This window comes from Bombina bombina, chromosome 1, assembly GCF_027579735.1.
Source record: "Bombina bombina isolate aBomBom1 chromosome 1, aBomBom1.pri, whole genome shotgun sequence".
NCBI lineage: Eukaryota > Metazoa > Chordata > Amphibia > Anura > Bombinatoridae > Bombina > Bombina bombina.
This window is the reverse complement of record NC_069499.1, coordinates 826,727,786-826,747,942: the sequence shown is the minus strand read 5'-3', so window position 1 is coordinate 826,747,942 and position 20,157 is coordinate 826,727,786. Positions and strand designations below refer to the sequence as shown.

The 20,157-nt window shown below is 35.4% G+C and overlaps 2 protein-coding genes across 4 annotated transcripts in view; one reads left to right on the top strand and one right to left on the bottom strand.

Moving 5' to 3' along the window:
* Positions 1 to 6,947: 6,947 nt before the first annotated feature.
* NIP7 (nucleolar pre-rRNA processing protein NIP7) lies at positions 6,948 to 16,160 on the bottom strand. Its single transcript, XM_053699425.1, has 5 exons — positions 16,034 to 16,160; positions 12,496 to 12,582; positions 9,840 to 9,978; positions 7,691 to 7,831; positions 6,948 to 7,347 (listed from the first exon to the last, which is right to left on the bottom strand). Exons 1-5 carry the CDS (start codon positions 16,087 to 16,089, stop codon positions 7,228 to 7,230), a joined length of 543 nt encoding a protein of 180 aa, XP_053555400.1. The 5' UTR covers positions 16,090 to 16,160; the 3' UTR covers positions 6,948 to 7,227.
* Positions 16,161 to 16,253: 93 nt separating this feature from the next.
* The window catches only part of COG8 (component of oligomeric golgi complex 8), a 56,055-nt gene continuing 52,151 nt past the window's right edge, over positions 16,254 to 20,157 (top strand). For all 3 annotated transcript variants that reach the window (XM_053699424.1, XM_053699423.1, XM_053699421.1), the window contains exons 1-3: positions 16,254 to 16,596; positions 17,707 to 17,914; positions 18,773 to 19,606. In XM_053699424.1, coding sequence (XP_053555399.1) covers positions 16,268 to 16,596; positions 17,707 to 17,914; positions 18,773 to 19,606 — 1,371 coding nt within the window. In that variant the 5' untranslated portion in view covers positions 16,254 to 16,267. The remainder of the gene's footprint in view (positions 16,597 to 17,706; positions 17,915 to 18,772; positions 19,607 to 20,157) is intronic.

The following is a 20,157-nucleotide window of genomic DNA, read 5'->3' as shown; positions in this document are numbered from 1 at the left end:
CTGTATTTAATTTCTAGTTTTTAGTTTTCAATTGCAGAAGAATAGATAAACCTTATTTGGATATATTATTCTGTGTACTTTTTATACAATAGAGATTATTATGATCTATGATGAAATAGTTGAGTAACAAATAAATCCAAATCTCTCCTAACATTCAAGCCTGATGGATTACAAGTATTTAGTGTAAAAATCCAGAACACTTCACGTTTATTTAATTTATTTTCTCTATCCCCTCCTCGTTTCCAAATAGGAACATGATCTGTGCCCTGAATTTTAAGAAGAGAAGCATCAGAATTATGATGAGTTTTAAAATGCCTGGATACCGGCGTATCCGTATCATCATCCTCTATGGATCTTAAGTGCTGTAGGAATCTGTCTTTAAGACTACGCTTCGTTTTGCCTTCATATTGAATGTTACAAAGTTCACACCTAAGTAGATATACTACGTGTGTGGTAGAACAATCAATATATTTAATATTGTATTCCTGTTGTGTAGTATTTGAGATGAACCTGTCTCCTTCTATTACATGATTGCAGGTTTTGCATATGTTCCTTCTACATCTAAAAAAGCCCTTTCTCTTTCAACCAACATTTGTTCTGTTTGGTAGGCAGATTAGATGGAGATAGGAAATTTGATAGAGTTTTGCCATTTTTTGGTATCAAATCTACACCTTTGCTAGTAATTACTTTCAAGATAGGATCTGAATGTAGGATAGGGATTGTTTCTCTAATGATTTTACTGATCTCTTTAAAATCTGTGGTATATGTTGTAATAAATCTGGGTTTGTCATTTTGGGTGATACCTGTATTCTTCGTTTTATATGTAAGTAAATCTTCCCTAGTTTTGAGTTGTACACTTTCTCTTGCCTTATTTAAAACACTTTCACTGTAACCTCTCTGTTTTAGTCTCTCAGTTATGATTTGACATTGCTTGTCATAATCATTATCATTAGAACAGTTTCTCCTGGCTCTAATAAATTCTCCCTTAGGGATGCCTCTTAGGACATGTCTAGGATGACAAGAATTATATTGTAATGCAGTGTTTCCAGCAGTTGGCTTTCTATATAGTGTAGTAAAAATTTTACTTTGTTCAGTATCAACTTGTAGCTTAATAGCCAAAAAAATTATATGTTCTGAATTATGTTCACCAATAAATTTTAATCCACATTCATTGTGGTTGAGATATTGACAGAAACCTTCTGCTTCTGCTGAATCCCCATAAAAAATAAAAAGCAGATTGTCTAAGTACCTAAAGAAATGAATAACTTTTTTCCTGAAAGGATTTCTTTCTCCAAAGACGTGGAACAGCTCCCACCAACCCATAAAGAGGACATTTTTTTTAATGAAAGTGAGCACATGGCACAAATACAGACACAGGCCTCTTCTCTTAATCAGAGTACCTTACAGGATATTGATAAAGCTTTTGATTTTTCTGATCTTTGTGCTGTAAGAGATTTACAGGAACTAGCAGAGGAAAACAATAGTGAATTTTCTAATAAAGTCAAAGAACAGGAAGTAAAACACAGTCACTTAAAGAAAAAAAAAGCACTTTTTATCCAGTCCATACCAGGCCAAAGGTACTAGATGTTTTTAAAAAAACAGTAGAAAACAAATTAAGAGATTTACATGAGAAAAAAAAAAAACACTAGAAGAGAGTATTCAAATTTAAGTAATAAAGAAAAAGCAGCTTTAAAAGCACTAAAAGATAATGACCAGATTATGATTTGTCCATCTGATAAAGGGTGAAATGTGGTCATTTTGAACACCAGTGATTATCTCAAGGAGGCGCAAAGGCAGTTATCTGACCAAGAAGTTTATTTAAAACTTAGTGGTAATCCGACAAGGGAATTCAGGAAATAATTATTAAAAATTACTTAAAAAGCAAAACTTGAAAATATAGTCACTCCATCTCTGGAAGAGGTACTAACACCATGTAATTCAGTAATCCCAGTTTTCCACTACTTCCCTAAACTACACAAAAATCCAAAATGTCCCCTGGGACGTCCTATAATTGCAGGGATTAATTCCCTTAATGAGCCCCTATCAGATTTTGTAGACACATTCCTACAGCCCCTAGTCAAGAATCTTCTCAGTTACATACAGGACAGTACAGCTTTACTTAACAAATTACAAAACATCAAATGGAAAAATAATTACAGATTTTTGGTAGTAGACGTATCATCATTATACACATGTATAAAACACAATATAGGAATTACAGCTATTGAGTTTTGTTTGGATCATTTCAGTGACTATGACTCAGCCACTAAAATATTCATATTGAATGCCATTGAATATCTTCTAACCCACAATTTTTTATGTTTGGGAGTGATTTCTTTCTCCAAAGACGTGGAACAGCGATGGGGGCAAAATTTGCCCCATCTTACGCCAACCTCTTTATGGGTTGGTGGGAGCTGTTCCACGTCTTTGGAGAAAGAAATCCTTTCAGGAAAAAAGTTATTCATTTCTTTAGGTACTTAGACAATCTGCTTTTTATTTTTGATGGGGATTCAGCAGCAGCAGAAGGTTTCTGTCAATATCTCAACCACAATGAATGTGGATTAAAATTTATTGGTGAACATAATTCAGAACATATAATTTTTTTGGCTATTAAGCTACAAGTTGATACTGAACAAAGTAAAATTTTTACTACACTATATAGAAAGCCAACTGCTGGAAACACTGCATTACAATATAATTCTTGTCATCCTAGACATGTCCTAAGAGGCATCCCTAAGGGAGAATTTATTAGAGCCAGGAGAAACTGTTCTAATGATAATGATTATGACAAGCAATGTCAAATCATAACTGAGAGACTAAAACAGAGAGGTTACAGTGAAAGTGTTTTAAATAAGGCAAGAGAAAGTGTACAACTCAAAACTAGGGAAGATTTACTTACATATAAAACGAAGAATACAGGTATCACCCAAAATGACAAACCCAGATTTATTACAACATATACCACAGATTTTAAAGAGATCAGTAAAATCATAAGAGAAACAATCCCTATCCTACATTCAGATCCTATCTTGAAAGTAATTACTAGCAAAGGTGTAGATTTGATACCAAAAAAGGGCAAAACTCTATCAAATTTCCTATCTCCATCTAATCTGCCTACCAAACAGAACAAATGTTGGTTGAAAGAGAGAAAGGGCTTTTTTAGATGTAGAAGGAACATATGCAAAACCTGCAATCATGTAATAGAAGGAGACAGGTTCATCTCAAATACTACACAACAGGAATACAATATTAAATATATCAATTGTTCTACCACACACGTAGTATATCTACTTAGGTGTGAACTTTGTAACATTCAATATGAAGGCAAAACGAAGCGTAGTCTTAAAGACAGATTCCTACAGCACTTAAGATCCATAGAGGATGATGATACGGATACGCCGGTATCCAGGCATTTTAAAACTCATCATAATTCTGATGCTTCTCTTCTTAAAATTCAGGGCACAGATCATGTTCCTATTTGGAAACGAGGAGGGTATAGAGAAAATAAACGTGAAGTGTTCTGGATTTTTACACTAAATACTTGTAATCCATCAGGCTTGAATGTTAGGAGAGATTTGGATTTATTTGTTACTTAACTATTTAATCATAGATCATAATAATCTCTACTGTATAAAAAGTACACAGAATAATATATCCAAATAAGGTTTATCTATTCTTCTGCAATTGAAAACTAAAAACTAGAAATTAAATACAGTATTACATTTTCAACTTACATAAATTATCTATCTTTTTTACTCTACTACTGTCCTCTCTTTATCAATATTATCTTATCAAACTGAACGAGTTTGTCATTTACCATAATTTTCTAGATTAACATTTTTTATCTAGTTTGTAACAACAATAAATAAACATTTATGTAACTGTTTATTCCCTTTTAAAAATAGTTTAAAAACTATTACAAGGTATCTATCAATATAAAAACACAATTTCTGTGTCATATATTTAAATCCCAGTAACGGGTAGTGAAAGGTCATTTCATGTTTACTTTTGCCTTCATCCATTGAAATATTTAAAATCTAAAGATATTTTCCAAACTTAGGTTATATGTAAAAAAATGATATGCAATGAATTCTCATTAAAATTAAATATAAAAATTTTCTTCAACAAATGTAAATAGGAGAATAGTGTGAGAGAGTCACAATGTCATTCCTAAATGTACTGTCTTTTTAAGAAAACTTGCTATAAAGTTTTGCATGATCTAGACCACACACATGCAGTGATCAAGTGCGCAAACCGCACAAAACATGTCTGCGTGAGGTCTGATCGCTGACATTGTGTCTATTCCATTTTAGAGTGCTTTAACAGCTGCTTTTTTTGCTGTCATGATTTTACCCTTTAACGTAATAAAGTTTCATATTTTTTACTAATCATTGGAGTCCTTATATATATATATTCCAGTACTGAGTTTTTTCATATTGGTCAATTTTGTTACATGTACTTAGCCACTTACCAGACTATTGTTGTCCGATCCTCAGCTAACTGTTGGTTGCTATTGTGTTTCTATTTTGCTGAATTTTATTGCAACATTATTGCTATATAATAAATATATTTTACCGTTACCACTTTAGAACTATAGAATAATTGTGTCACAATTATACCTCTAGTATAGTATTGTTCGTTACACGCCACTGAACTTTACTTTTTAACTATACCACCCCAAGCCATTAATAAGTATTTATGGGTTATACTTTTCATTTTCTCTAAAAGTACATTATATTCTTTTACACATCCAACACCTCCCCCCTTCCCTCTCAGATTGCATCACCGCCATTTATATACAACTGATACACCTTCCCCTCACATCCTAGACATTGTATTTTATCCTACTGCACAGCTGATAAGCCGGTATAACACACAGTGTAACTACTACTTTTATAACCGCTGTGTTTTGGCAACTTTGTTTTACTTTAAAGTAATCATAAGCACTATTCCTGTAATGGTTCATGATCTCTAGCAATAATATCCTACCTCAACAGCATAAGTAATATGAAATACTAAGCACTCAATACCGACAATTTATAGAAATAGAAATTGATCTAATTTTCACACTAAAGAAATAGCTAGTTTAAGTAATCAATAATCAGATAGGATCTGTATACCTAGATATTCTTGCTCTGACACAAAGGAGCTACGGTTCTAGTAACTAATCTTATCTTTAACAAACGATACAGCTAACTATTGAGAGTGCTACTTTTGTTGCGATTATACAGCAATGGCAACCTGACCAAAATAAAAAGCAACTATGTTAAGAGTTATAACACCAGCATCTTTACAAGTATACCACACGGATTCAAGCAAGTGAAATAAAAGGCACAGTTATGTGACTGCTTCTAACAGCACATAAAGTACAGAATTAATATATTTTTTTGATATATATAGTGAAAGGTTCCATAAAAAATAAGCTGAACAAGATTGCAATGGATATTGAGAAACTGCGAGTAGACAATAAAACCATATTGAAAGTGCATAAACACGAATTTACCACTTATCTTTAGCAACCGCATTACTTAATCCATTTATCAGCCAAACCACAACTTTTTGTCTGCCACTATATCAGTATATGTAATACAATATGCAAAGTAGAGACTGCAAGACACATTTTGGGTGATTTAATCTTGCAATTCAACTTAAAGTGCTTATATCCCTGTATTTTCGAAATGAGCCAAATATAAGGCTATAATATAATAAATAGATAATACTATTATCAAATACAAGGTAATATAACAAAATCTTACAAATCCTACTTTTGTATAACCACTGAATGTACAGCTAAAATTTATATTTAACTAAAGGAGAAGTGTTTTTAACCCTTTGAGTGGGCAGCAGATCATCATTGTCTAAAAGCTGTCTTTTTATTTAATACTATTAAAAGTTATATTTTATCATTTTTTTGTTAATAATGTTAATGAAACTTTTATATACTTTAAGTGCAGAAAAGCATACTTTTTGGACATAGTCCACATACGTGTGGGTTATGCCTTTTCAGCAGTATTCAGTTTCAGTGCTTAAAGGGACATTAAACCCAAAATGTTTCTTTCATAATTCAGACAGAGAATACAATTTAAAACATTCCAATTTACTTCTATTATTTAATTTGCTTCATTCTTTAGATATCCTTAGTTAAAGAAATAGCAATGCACACGGGTGAGCCAATCACATGAGGCATCTATGTGCAGCCACCAATCAGAAGCTACTGAGCCTATCTAGATATGCTTTTCAGGAAAGATTATCAAGAGAATGAAGCAAATTAGATAACAGAAGTAATTTAGAAAGTTGTTTAAAATGGTATTATCTCTGAATCATGAAAGAAAAAAAAAATTGGGTTTAATGTCCCTTTAAGCACTGCTCCTGAAGGTGACCCATAAATTAAGAAAAATAATTTCTAATAACACATACAATTATATTTTTTGGCTTTTTTGTTCCAAATATTTTGACAAATTGTATTTTATCTAACACACTATATCGTCACTTTATTGTTACTTTATCGTCACTTGTTATAGACTTTATATCTATACACAGATATTTACCTGGGCCAATATAAGCTATATCCAATTTTCTTAGTACATTCTTTTCTCTATGAGGTTTTTTCCAGTTTCTATCCTCTCTTAGGCTAGGACATTTTTTAATACTACTAACTTGTTCTATGAGTGTTCTATAACATCTGTGACACCATTATCTATTAATTCTTTATTTCTACTTTCTCTAAGTATACTTAAGCCTCTCTTGGGGCGCTCCTTCATATATTTAATATTTCCTATTTATCCATCTGTACAATTTTGTTAGGCGATTGTCCATATAGAAGTGAGCCTGTATACTTTTTCGTAATATTGGCGCTGTCCCCATATTTTTGTATTATTGTTTGACTCTATTGAATACACTTCAGACATATACCAAACAGATAAAAAAAATACACCGGACGACATTAATAGCCAATATAATCTGCTACATTTAATAACATGTAAAATATGGTAGATTTTAAAAGTCTGTAATAAACCAAAGCCGTTTGGTGATAAAAGCTAGTCCACAGACAACATGGAAACTGGTCAAAATTCATGGAGAGCTGTGCAACAAAAGGTGAAGCTTACAATGTAAGCACCTCCCAGATATTAGGGCCATCAAAGGGCTGTGTTTAGTCCCTAGACGTCTGTAGGATGAGTCCATGATATAGCTCTCTGGAACAGAGCTGTCAAGTGAGAGCTGTGCAGATTACGTAAGGGTGTCCTCATGTCTGATATACTCTCCAATATCTGCTTGGTGGAAAACCACAATTGCCATTGGGTCAAGCTTCCTGCATTCTTGTGTGGACTTTGCAGCAACACCAAATCCCTGTAGTGAAAAAAAAAACAGATGCTGAGTAAACTGTTGTGGGCAATGCATCCAGATTGCTGCTGGATAGTGTAGATTTAATCAGGATCATATGACATCAGAACTTGAAAAGAATCCTAGAAGCCACTGCATTGTATCCACGGCTCAAAAGTATTTTTTTCCCCTCAATTATTCTATGCATAACTATATTAAAAAAATAAAAGCTGGCTCTTAAAAACAAAGCTGGCTCCATTTCTGCACTAAATCATTATCGGCAACAAAAAGTGATTACTGCTTACATTTTGCCATCCTGTAAAAGAAACTATGTGAAGCAGTATTTATTGGTCAGTAGTTTAATACTTACTAGGGGAACATCAGCCATAGAGTACACCACCACACCCTGGTACTGAGCAGTGTTCTCTGTGATACGACCGAGGCCAGACTTCAAAACGTGGTTACCGTAAAGGAAAGATTGTTCTGCTCCTGGTTTTACCCAAACCTTATACTGATAAACAAATGGGGGAAAAAACTGTTACATGTTGCTCATGCAGGGCAGAACAGGGACAAGGGTGAATCTACTTTCTTATGTCAGTTATTAAAGGAATAGTCTAGTCAAAATTAAACTTTTATGATTCAGATAAAGCAGCGATTTTGAGCAACTTTCTAATTTATTCCCATTATCAAATTCTTTGTTCTCTTGGTATCTTTATTTGAATGTAAGCTTAGGAGCCGGCCCCTTTTTGGTTCAGCACCTAGGTAGCGCTTGCAGATTGGTGACTACATTAACCAATCAGAAAGTGCTACCCAGGTTCTGAACCAAAAATAGGCCGGCTCATATGCTTACATTCCTGCTTTTTCAAATAAATATACCAAGAGAACGAAGACAAATTGATAATAGGAGTAAATTAGAAAGTTGCTTAAAATTGCATGCTCTATCTGAATCATGAAAGTTTAATTTTGAGTAGACTGTCCCTTTAAGGTCCTTAGGATTGAAATTCAAAATGTGATGTTGTATATAGGTACAATCATAGCATGTAGACGTTGGTTCTCTTCCAGGAAACCTACAAGAACTACTGCAAACACACTAGGTGGAAAACATGCACAGACTTAATATGACTAAATACTAAAATAACTTTCTTTGCAGCCATGTTACCGTTATTTCTTAATGATAATAATAATAAAAAGGTAGTTCACAGAATTTAGCCTAATTGTTCAACTTATAAACACAGAGAAAACATTACTGATTACTCATTTACAGGGACAGCACACATATTACAAGACAACTCTGTTGCCTTGCTATAGAATAATAGCTACGTTTATACTTTTTTTTTTTTAAGTAAATAAAAATTAACCTTTTGTTTTCTGCAATTGTTTAATAATCAAACTCGACCCACTACTTTTTGAAGAAAAAAAATAAAAATTAACATCTGGTTTGTGGCAATTGTTTTTTTAATAGACAAACTTGACCCACCACTTGACTAATTCAGATGAGCCAAACTAGGCGTTAGTCTGCCTCGGTCAGATATGTAGCAGGGCTAGCTTTGAGAAGTCTGCAGTTTGCTTTTTTCAGTTTAATTATAAAAGCCACAGTTTGCAGAGCTAAATCACATAGGAGGCAAAATAAATAATTAAAGTACATTGCATTATTTAAATTGACTAGTTCTCACAGCTTGCTGGTCACACTGTTGTATTGAATCAATTCCACTGTATACATTTACATTTTAGAAATCTTTAAATAAGATAGAGAGATATATATATATATATATATATATATATATATATATATATATATATATATATATATATATATATATATATATATATATACACAGTGGGACCTCGTTTTACAAACGACTCGGTATACGAAATTTCGGTTTACGAATTCAAAATCTTGAAAAAAATTGTCTCGGTTTAAGAATTTTTTTCGCAATACGAAACAAATGTTCCGGTTTGCCCCTCGGTTTACGAATTTTTTTCGCAATACGAAGCAAGTGTTCCCTGCATACTGAAGTGTGGGTAGCAGTTGGAGAGGTTTTGGTGCCATTTGCAGCAAGTTGTTGAGCCTTTTGGAGCCATTTGCAGCAAGTTGTGGAGCCATTGGAGCCATTTGCAGCAAAATTTGGAGCCTTTTGCAGCAGGTTTTGTAGACTTTATTTGACTTTTTCTCTCACCTCCGGAACGCATTAATTGGTTTTCAATGCATTCCTATGGGAAACCGTGTTTCGGTTTACGAATTTTTCGCAATAAGAAACATCCCGGAGAACGAATTAAATTCGTAAACCGAGGTCCCACTGTATATATATATATATATATATATATATATATATATATATATATATATACACACACATATACACGTATGTCTCTCCAATACCTAACCAGGCTGCAATGTCATCAAATAAACATGTATGTTTCCTCTACATTTATTCTATCAATAAAAATTATGCTTTTATGTTTCAATAGAATAAAAAAATAGCCTTTATTTATATGAATATCCAAGCTAGATCGCTCACCTTTGCGTATGGAGCCAAATAGTCCAGAGAAGTGACGTGAAGACGGAATTTCAGGGTCTTGGTAAACTTTCCAAAGCAAGTTCCCAGAGACACAAGCTTGTCTCGAGCAATATTTGTTGCCAACTTAAGGATCTTCTCGCTGGAGTGATAAACAAAAAGTGAGAATTCCTTATATAATCATTACATAAACACACTACAAGGTAGATGTTCGGTAAATCTCTTAAAGGGATAGAAAGCTCAACAATGAAATATGCAGGAGTGAATTTCAATTTAAATAGAACCAACATACTGTCATTATTACTATTTTTCTGTGGCATATGTACATATCCTGTGCGGGCCCTGTGGACCAGTATTCAAACACTGCACCTTCTCAGAGTGTCAGCAGTAGCTTGTATGTCACACATTATGTCTTCAGAAGCAATACACACCACAGCCCCCTCTCTGAGCAAGCATACTGTTTTAATACTTGTGAACGGTCCCTTACAGGATATGTGCATATGCTGCTGAAAAACAGTAATATCTTTTACTAGAAGCATTTTTGCTAATGGAAGTATATTGCAAAAATGCTCCTATTTCAAACTGAATTGCACCCAAGCACATTTCAATTTTAACCTTTTCTATCCCTTTAACTGCACTATATAACACATGGATCATTTAGTATTGTTAGATGTGGGTGATGGGAACTCTCAAACAATGCCACCATAGCAGAACATGTCAGTAGTTAATGTGAATAAATGAACTGGGTCAGCCATTAATTGGTTGAAGCCATCAGCACAATATTAAAGGTTATGCACTTTCACTGTTTATTCTATTTGTTATTTCTTGTCATTTTACAGAAGGAAAGGTACGGCTGGATTCTGAGTGCTACATAATAATTGCTTGATCAGGTCAGAAGCTCATTTCTATCTTCCCATAATTAGGGAACAGTAAAGGAGATAAGATAAACAAAATATATATACATATTTATATATATATAAAAAAAAAAAAAAAAAAAAGACTTCTATAGGTATTTCCCTGAAATGCAAAACAATTCAAACTGTGCTAATCAAATGACAGCTTTAAATGCTTTGAAATCAGTTATTTGTATGCAGATCTTTTGTAAGGGAGTGCTTAACTGTTGACATTTTCTACACATATAAAAAATGACTTTAATATCTGTTTCACATATGCCTATTTTCATTAGCTCGCCATTTGTTTTTAGCTAGGTCCCAATTGTGCACAGCAGCTCTGGAGCTTGGCATTAAACACCTAGCCAAATGCAAGTGATAGGGCAATAACACATTTTATTTTTGAACTTGAATGCCCCTTTATGTGAAAATACAATGCAATTGAAATTCCACAGACTGACAAGAGGCAGGCAGTAGGTAAACAAAGTTTTCCTGTTTACATCAGGTCGTTTTTTTTTTTTAACTAGTGATTCACCAAAATGGAAATTCTGGACCGAACCCGAAAATCCAGGATGCACTTGGCCGAAAAAAAAAAAAGAAGACATTTTTGGTTTATTATTTAAAAAAACTGCAAACAAATAAAATAAAATAACCACACTTATTTAAATTAACACACTAAAATTGGACAAAAATATCTTAAAACAATAATATGCTACACAATTTTACCAAAAAAAAAAAACAGGCAAAAAAACGAAACCGAAAAAAACAATGCCATTTTCGGCCAAAATGTTTCTGCAACCGAAATTATGCTACACAATAATTTTACCTAAAACAGGCACAAAAAAAAAAGAACTAAATAACCGAAAATGCCATTTTCATCTGAAACACTTCTGTGGCCGAAATTTTGGTGCATCCCTATTTTTAACCCTTTCTTAACAGGACTTATTTATCTACAAAATTCAGATGTGAAAAAAAAAATCAAATTTAAATCACGCGATCGTTCAGGAGATCACATGATTTTAATAATGGGATCAGGTCAGGGGGGAGCGCCTATGATGCTATGCGCGCCTTCCAGCTCATGATCCCATTTAGCAAGCGGCTATGGCGTCAGGACAGCCAAACGGTGGGAAGGGGGTTAAAGGATTTCACTTGTTTTACTTCTGCCTCACTCAAGGGTTGATACAGGACATACTCAGGAAACGCTTAATCACATAATACAAAATAGCAAACACATCAACAGTCACAAGACATATCTTTTAATGGGACATGAAACCCCAAATTTTTCTTTCATGAGTCAGAACATACATTTTTTTAATAATCTTTCCAATTTACGTCTATTATCTAATTTGCTTTGTTCCCTAGGTATTCTTTTGTAGAAAAGCATACCTAGGTAGGCTCAGGAGCTGGCAGCTAGCTGCTGATTGATGGCTGCATATATATATACCTCTTATTACTGACTTACAGATGTGTTCAGCTAGCTGCCCAGTAGTGCATCATTGCTCCTTCAATAAAGGATACAAAGAGAATAAAGCAAAAATGATGACAGAAGTAAATTGGAAAGTTGCTTAAAATTGTATGCTCTATCTGAAACTTGAAAGACAAATTTTGGGTTTCATGTACCTTTAATCTAAAAGAGGTGATTGTATGTGTATTGGGAAATGGACAGAGCAAACTGTACCAATTATGTGTACAGAACAATTACATTATTTAATGCAGGTTATATACATTGCCCGTTTAATCTAAAAGATGAATGCATACTTTTTCTTTACCTCACATAATACACACGATCGTTGTGTAACCGGAAGCAATAAGTCCCATCAGGTCGATCTACAAGCAGCTTGATATTTTCCCCGATGCTGCAAAGAGCAAAACATATTATAGTAAGTCACAGGCTCTGTACCCACCAGATCACACTGAACTGTCAAACCAAATAAAGTTTTTTATTTTCATAAAAACTATTTACAAATCGCTAGTATGTTTTCAAAATCTAGGAGTCAGGCGTTTTTTAGTTTTCATGGTACAGCTTGCATATATATTATTTCAAGACTTAATAAATCCAGAATGTTAAACAAACCCAAAATATACATAAACATATTTTCTTTTGCAAGACACATATTTAAAAGTTAGACGTGCACTATAATCTTAAGACGTAAAAAAAACCTTGCTTATAGTTTGCTGCAAGAGTGTAATGCTTATAGTTTGCTGCAAGAGTGTAATGCTTATAGTTTGCTGCAAGAGTGTAATGCTTATAGTTTGCTGCAAGAGTGTAATGCTTATAGTTTGCTGCAAGAGTGTAATGCTTATAGTTTGCTGCAAGAGTGTAATGCTTATAGTTTGCTGCAAGAGTGTAATGCTTATAGTTTGCTGCAAGAATGTAATGCTTATAGTTTGCTGCAAGAGTGTAATGCTTATAGTTTGCTGCAAGAATGTAATGCTTATAGTTTGCTGCAAGAGTGTAATGCTTATAGTTTGCTGCAAGAATGTAATGCTTATAGTTTGCTGCAAGAATGTAATGCTTATAGTTTGCTGCAAGAGTGTAATGCTTATAGTTTGCTGCAAGAGTGTAATGCTTATAGTTTGCTGCAAGAATGTAATGCTTATAGTTTGCTGCAAGAATGTAATGCTTATAGTTTGCTGCAAGAGTGTAATGCTTATAGTTTGCTGCAAGAGTGTAATGCTTATAGTTTGCTGCAAGAGTGTAATGCTTATAGTTTGCTGCAAGAGTGTAATGCTTATAGTTTGCTGCAAGAGTGTAATGCTTATAGTTTGCTGCAAGAATGTAATGCTTATAGTTTGCTGCAAGAGTGTAATGCTTATAGTTTGCTGCAAGAATGTAATGCTTATAGTTTGCTGCAAGAATGCAATGCTTATAGTTTGCTGCAAGAGTGTAATGCTTATAGTTTGCTGCAAGAGTGTAATGCTTATAGTTTGCTGCAATAATGTAATGCTTATAGTTTGCTGCAAGAATGTAATGCTTATAGTTTGCTGCAAGAATGCAATGCTTATAGTTTGCTGCAAGAGTGTAATGCTTATAGTTTGCTGCAAGAGTGTAATGCTTATAGTTTGCTGCAAGAGTGTAATGCTTATAGTTTGCTGCAATAATGTAATGCTTATAGTTTGCTGCAAGAGTGTAATGCTTATAGTTTGCTGCAAGAGTGTAATGCTTATAGTTTGCTGCAAGAGTGTAATGCTTATAGTTTGCTGCAAGAGTGTAATGCGTATAGTTTGCTGCAAGAATGCAATGCTTATAGTTTGCTGCAAGAGTGTAATGCTTATAGTTTGCTGCAAGAGTGTAATGCTTATAGTTTGCTGCAAGAGTGTAATGCTTATAGTTTGCTGCAAGAGTGTAATGCTTATAGTTTGCTGCAAGAATGCAATGCTTATAGTTTGCTGCAAGAGTGTAATGCTTATAGTTTGCTGCAAGAGTGTAATGCTTATAGTTTGCTGCAAGAATGCAATGCTTATAGTTTGCTGCAAGAATGCAATGCTTATAGTTTGCTGCAAGAGTGTAATGCTTATAGTTTGCTGCAAGAATGTAGAGTACTAATTCCTTATGTAAAGAAACATATCATAAAGAACACCAGCACTGCATATAACTAATGATAACTGTGTTGTACTTAGACAAATGGCACTTATAATATGTAAAGATATGACAATACATTGGTACCACAGAGAGTACATGCTCTTTCTCTATCTCACTCATTTTCTTTGCCTCATTCTTCATGTATTCTGATTATTTTTACTTCAGGTTCAACTCAGTTGGCCGAGATTCACAAAGTTTTCACAGACCTCACCAGACAAAAGTCCAGTGAATTCCTTTATTATCACATTTTTGCTGAAGTTTGGAGAGCTCTGCCACAGTTGGGAGTGAGGGAAATATAGCACGTAGACAGATATGTCACTGGTTTGATATCTTTGTGAACCTAGACCACTGACTAGTTTTCATGCCTCCCACTATATTCTCTAAGAGGTCAAATAAATCCCTGAGAAGATCAAACTTTCCATTTGCTGTGTTATTTTTTTGAGCTGGCTCCTAATACTGATTCCTTTATGAGCTCTCCAAATCTTTGCAGATCCGTTCAATATGATAACCTAGGAATTGGAGATTTTTTTATCTTACTGAAGTGAATATTGCATAATTTGTTAACAAATTATGCAATATTCACTTCAGTGAGATAAAAATCGCCAATTCCTAGGTTATCATATTGAACTGATTCTAACAACCTTTTTAAGCAGGTCACTCAAAATTTGATTCTCTAAAGCTCTTTGCCACTATAATCGAAAAGTTACATACTCCAATTAATTAGCGTGTTTAACTTTAAAACTAGCAACCCTGTATGTCTATATACTTAGAGGGACATGAAACCCAAAGATTTCCTTTCATAATTCATAAAGCAAATGCAATTTTAAACAACTTCTCAATTTACTTCTTTTATCTAATTTGCTTTGTTCTACTTTGTTGAAAAACATACCCAGGTAGGCTTAGGAGCAGCTATGAACTACTGGGAGCTAGCTGCTGGCTGTGCATATATACCTGTTGCCATTGCCTAATCTGATGTGCTCAGCTAGCTCCCAGTATAGAAATGCAAAGGATACAATGAGAATGAAGCAAATTTGATAATAGAAGCAAAATGGAAAGTTGTTTTAAAATGTGTACTCTGAATCAGATTAAATGTTTAGGTTTGATGTCCCTTTAACACCCACAATTGAGTTAAACACATACTTAAAGTATCAATCAAGACCAGCAGAGAGAGCACTGCTGGTCACAAACAGAAACTGCTGCTGGCCCAATCAGCAGCACTAAATGCACAACCATGCTGTGCAGTTAGCGCTGCTAATTGTTAGTTAACACCTGAGCTGCAGGGTCACTAGTCTTAAAATGACATGCTCTAAAAAATTAGAGCTGTTTTTTTTATTACTATAATGGCCCTTTAAGAAGTCTCATCAGTACTGTGATGTCCCTCCATGAATTTTAGAAAAGTAAAATGTTAGCTTAATGCTGTTTGTCTACCTATGCAGACTTCTGGATGTGAAGAAGATACACTTACATTACAATATAATATAATATAATGCTCATAAAATCCCAAAGATTGTATGTGCTTGTTCCCCATATTAGCGAGTTTTTGAATACCTGGACCTCAAGCAGCTAAGAAAAAAAGCATTATATAAGCCCCACTTAACCTCTTAATTGCCAAAGAATTTTACAAAATATCGCAACCTTCTATGACAAACAATTAGTTAAAAGTGAAGTATCAACATTTTAAACCCACTCCCTCTCCTGCACTCCATCCCTTCAGTCTCACTCACTATTTAGACAACTTCTCGAACATAGTCTTGGTCTCTTCATCAGTGAGCGGCCTCATTTTCAATTCCACGTGAATCAACTAAGGGACGGAAGCTGTGTTCGCAAGGCTCTATGGGAGTCCTCAGATCAACCAATGAGTCATTTTTGTTCGGTTTAATAAAGTTATTCTTGTTATACTTTGTAACAAAATTGATAAAGTTTTGTTGAAAGCTGTCAGCTGAGTTTACCTTCCCAATATGGCGGCTATGGACGTGGAAGAAGAGAGTCTCCTGGCTTCTGTGTTCAGGGAGAGTTTCCCGGAGACCTGGAGAGAAAGCCCAGACTTCTCCTGCTATCTGTTGGAGCTAAGCTCGTATGGGGTCGAAAAGTTAAGACGGGAACCCGATAGGCTGAGTGAGGAAAGGGCTCAAATCCTCCAGCAGACCCGTGAGCTGGCGTTTAGCAATTACAAAACCTTCATCCGTACGGCTGAGTGCACTGAGCTTATATACCGGGACTTCGGCCAGGTGGAGACTAGTGTGTCCCTGCTACTAGGGAAGCTACCTGGCTTCCAGGAGAGCTGCAGGTACCAGTGCCAAGTTTCGTTTATTCTTAGCTGTCACTGTCATTAGTAGGCCTGGCTTTCAGTAAACTGGAACCTTATATGAGAGCCACAACTGTATCCTTTGACCCCACTCTAGCTCAGGGCAGTTTTTTTAACTCCTTTGTGTCAGAAACTCACACATCAGTGATTTGACCACCCTATATTCATTTTCATAGTACCACAGAACGCGAAGATGCCAGTAGCACATATAGCTTGATAGTGCGCCCCACTGTATGCCAGTAACACAATTGTAAGGATTTAACACCATCATTTCAGTAAACCCGGTAGCAAAGAAAAATGATTTAACCTTATTGTTCCAACCAGATTTCTGTTTTTAGTACAATATTACTTCCCTATTTGTGACTTCAATCTAATTTGTTGCTGCAGTCCAGTGTACAGTACTGCAAAAAAAGGTTCCCCTTTAATTGAGGACATTCCAACTTGATATCCACAAAGAAATGAGCCTTGCATGTGTGCAAAGTACGACAATGTGTGCCTGCAACTCTCTTGGAAAAGTTGGCACTATAATTGTAAAATCCTCACAGCCTTCCTGTTATTGCTGCAACCCGACTGTAGCATTCCCTTATAAGCCACATAGCCAGGCAGACCACATGTCCAAAGAAAACGTTTTCAGTTATTTTTACTAACAATGGTACTAGCATCCTCTCATAGGTCGCATCCAGAACGCCTCGGGAGCCTTTGTGCAACTGCACAGATCAGACCCCTCAAGGTGGCTCTGACTTTTTCACCTGTCACTTTTGCCCCTTTGCTGGTTGATGCTTACTTTGTTCCCTCTCTCCCACCTGTGGCTCATCTTGCTTCCTCTCTGTCACTTTTTTTTTTTTTTCTTTTTTTCATCCTTAAATCCACCTGATGGTTTCCTTACTCACCTTTCCACTGCCTGCTGCTTGTGTTGCTTTTCCTTCCATCGCCTGCCGCTTACCTTGGTCGCCCATCCCCTGTCTGCCACTTACTTTGCTTGCCCCTTTAACCTCCTGATGTTGATTCATGCTCCACAAACCTTTTGTCTTTGCTTGCCTTTAAAAATGTAAAACTAGGTATCATTTGGCTATCGATCTTTTTCTCTTATAGAGGTTTCATAAAGCAGGCAGAGGAGATCAGCTCAAGCCGACGCATGAACACTTTGACCCTAAACAGACATACAGAGATACTTGAGATCCTAGAAATTCCACAACTTATGGACACTTGTGTGAGGAACGGTTATTATGAAGAGGCGCTGGAGTTGGCGACGTATGTGAAACGTCTTGAGAAAAAACATTCTACAATTCCTGTCATACAGGTGTGTTTAGCACCCCATAAACAAAAATACCATTTTATTTTAATGAGCAGGATATTGGGGGAAATGTTTGAATTTATACTATTTAATATTTGATTAAGGACACCTAGGTGGTACCTTTTGCTTTATGGAGACAAAAACTTTACATCTGTTATTTTTTTATTTTTTTATTTGTTGCTTAAAGTGAATGTCAATTTTGATGCTAAAGTGCCCGTTTTTTAAAAATTTGATTAAAATCAGGGGCACTTTAATTCATCAAAATTTACATTTCACTCCTGTTGAGAAAAAAAACTTACCTTTTAATCTTCACAGCAGCTCCAGCTTCCTCCGCCTGTTGCAAAGCCTCTTCCTGGGTCTAAAATGAGGAATTTGGCTTCCTCCAATCACGGCGTTGAATCAGACACTGATTATAGCCGTTGTTGGAGGATGACCTATCCATCATTTCTGATGTCAGAAATGGCTTGCAATGACCGGAGGAAGCTGGAGCTGCTTTGAAGATTAAAAGGTAAGATTTTTTTTTTTAAGTTTTTTTTTTTTCTCTCTCAACAGGAGTGAAATGTAAATTTTGATGAATTAAAGTGCCCCTGTTTTTAATCGAATTTTTAAAAAACTGGCACTTAGCAAAATTGACATTCACTTTAAATATAGAAACTAACATTTGCTTTGGATACATCATTCTATCTAATTTTGAGTTCAATGTCCCTTTAGTGTTCAAATTCAGTCAGCTATATTTTTTAAAATAGAATTCAATGTTTACAATGGAAAGATACTTTTTACTAGAGTGCATGCTTTCTTTCACATACTTTAAATGCATACTGTTCTGTGTGTACCTCTCTAAAAATCATGAACATCTCATTACAGGGAATAGTTAACGAAGTGCGCCAGTCTACACAGCTTATGTTGACCCAACTCCTTCATCAGCTCCGCAGCAACATCCAGCTTCCTGCCTGCTTGCGAGTAATTGGGTATCTGCGTAGGATGGATGTGTTCACAGAGGCCGAGTTACGGATCAAATTCTTACAGGCCAGGGATGCCTGGCTGAGATCTCTGCAGAGCTCCATCCCACAGGAGGACCCATACTTCCATCTTACCAAAACCATAGAGAGCTGCCGTGTGCACTTGTTTGATGTTATCACACAGTACCGTGCCATCTTCTCTGATGAAGACCCCTTGTTACTCCCCTCCCCACCCACAGGAACCCTGCCTGTAAATGAGAGTGCAATATTCCATGGTTGGGTGCTACAGAAAATTAGTGAATTCCTGCAAGTGCTTGAGACAGACCTTCATCGAGGGGTTGGTGGGAGGCTGGACTCTCTCTTAGGCCAGTGTATGTATTTTGGACTATCTTTTAGCCGTGTAGGTGCAGATTTTCGTGGACAGCTTGCTCCCATTTTCCATCGTGTGGCAGCAGAGACTTTTGCTCAGGCAGCACATGAGGCTGTGGAAAAGTTCCAGGAGGAAATGAACATGTATACTTTGATCTCTGCTCCCTCAGCCCTAGGTGGAACTGTCCATCCCGGTCCATTGCCTACTACACAGCCAGGAACCCTACAGCCTCCCATGGTACTACTAGACTTCCCTCCCCTTGCCTGCTTTTTAAACAACATTCTTGTGGCCTTTAATGACTTGCGACTCTGCTGTCCTGTAGCACTGACAGAAGAGGTGACATCAACTCTGCAAGATGCACTAGAGAAGGTAATCTTTATACATCTGTAAACAAAACATGGGTACTTTATCTATATTAGTCCTTATATACTTCAACAGAGTTTTCAGAATTATAGGTTATGGGGATAAATATGTATTACAGTTCAATACCAGAAAAACCTACTAAAATGTTCTATGACTTACTACATGTGTAGAAAAGTAAAAGCATGGAGTACTTGTCACAATCGTATATCCAATCATGCATTTAAAACTGTGTTTTGCATAATATATTTATATCTACAGGGGTTAAAAAATATCTCTATTTTTACTAGTAAGGGGAGAAACGTTACTAGTCCACTCAATGTTAAATATAGGTTAAACGCCAAAATGTTTCTCTTCCGCTGCAATAATTGTTGGGACTAGTAGAGATTTCTAGTCCTATATACATTATATGGCCAAAATGATGTGGAAACCCCTACTATTGAGTTCAGGTGTGTCAGCCACATCCATTGCTAACAGGTGCACACAATCCAGCACATAACCATTAAATCTTCATCTGACAAATATTGACAGTAGAATGGGTTGTACTACTAAAGAGAATA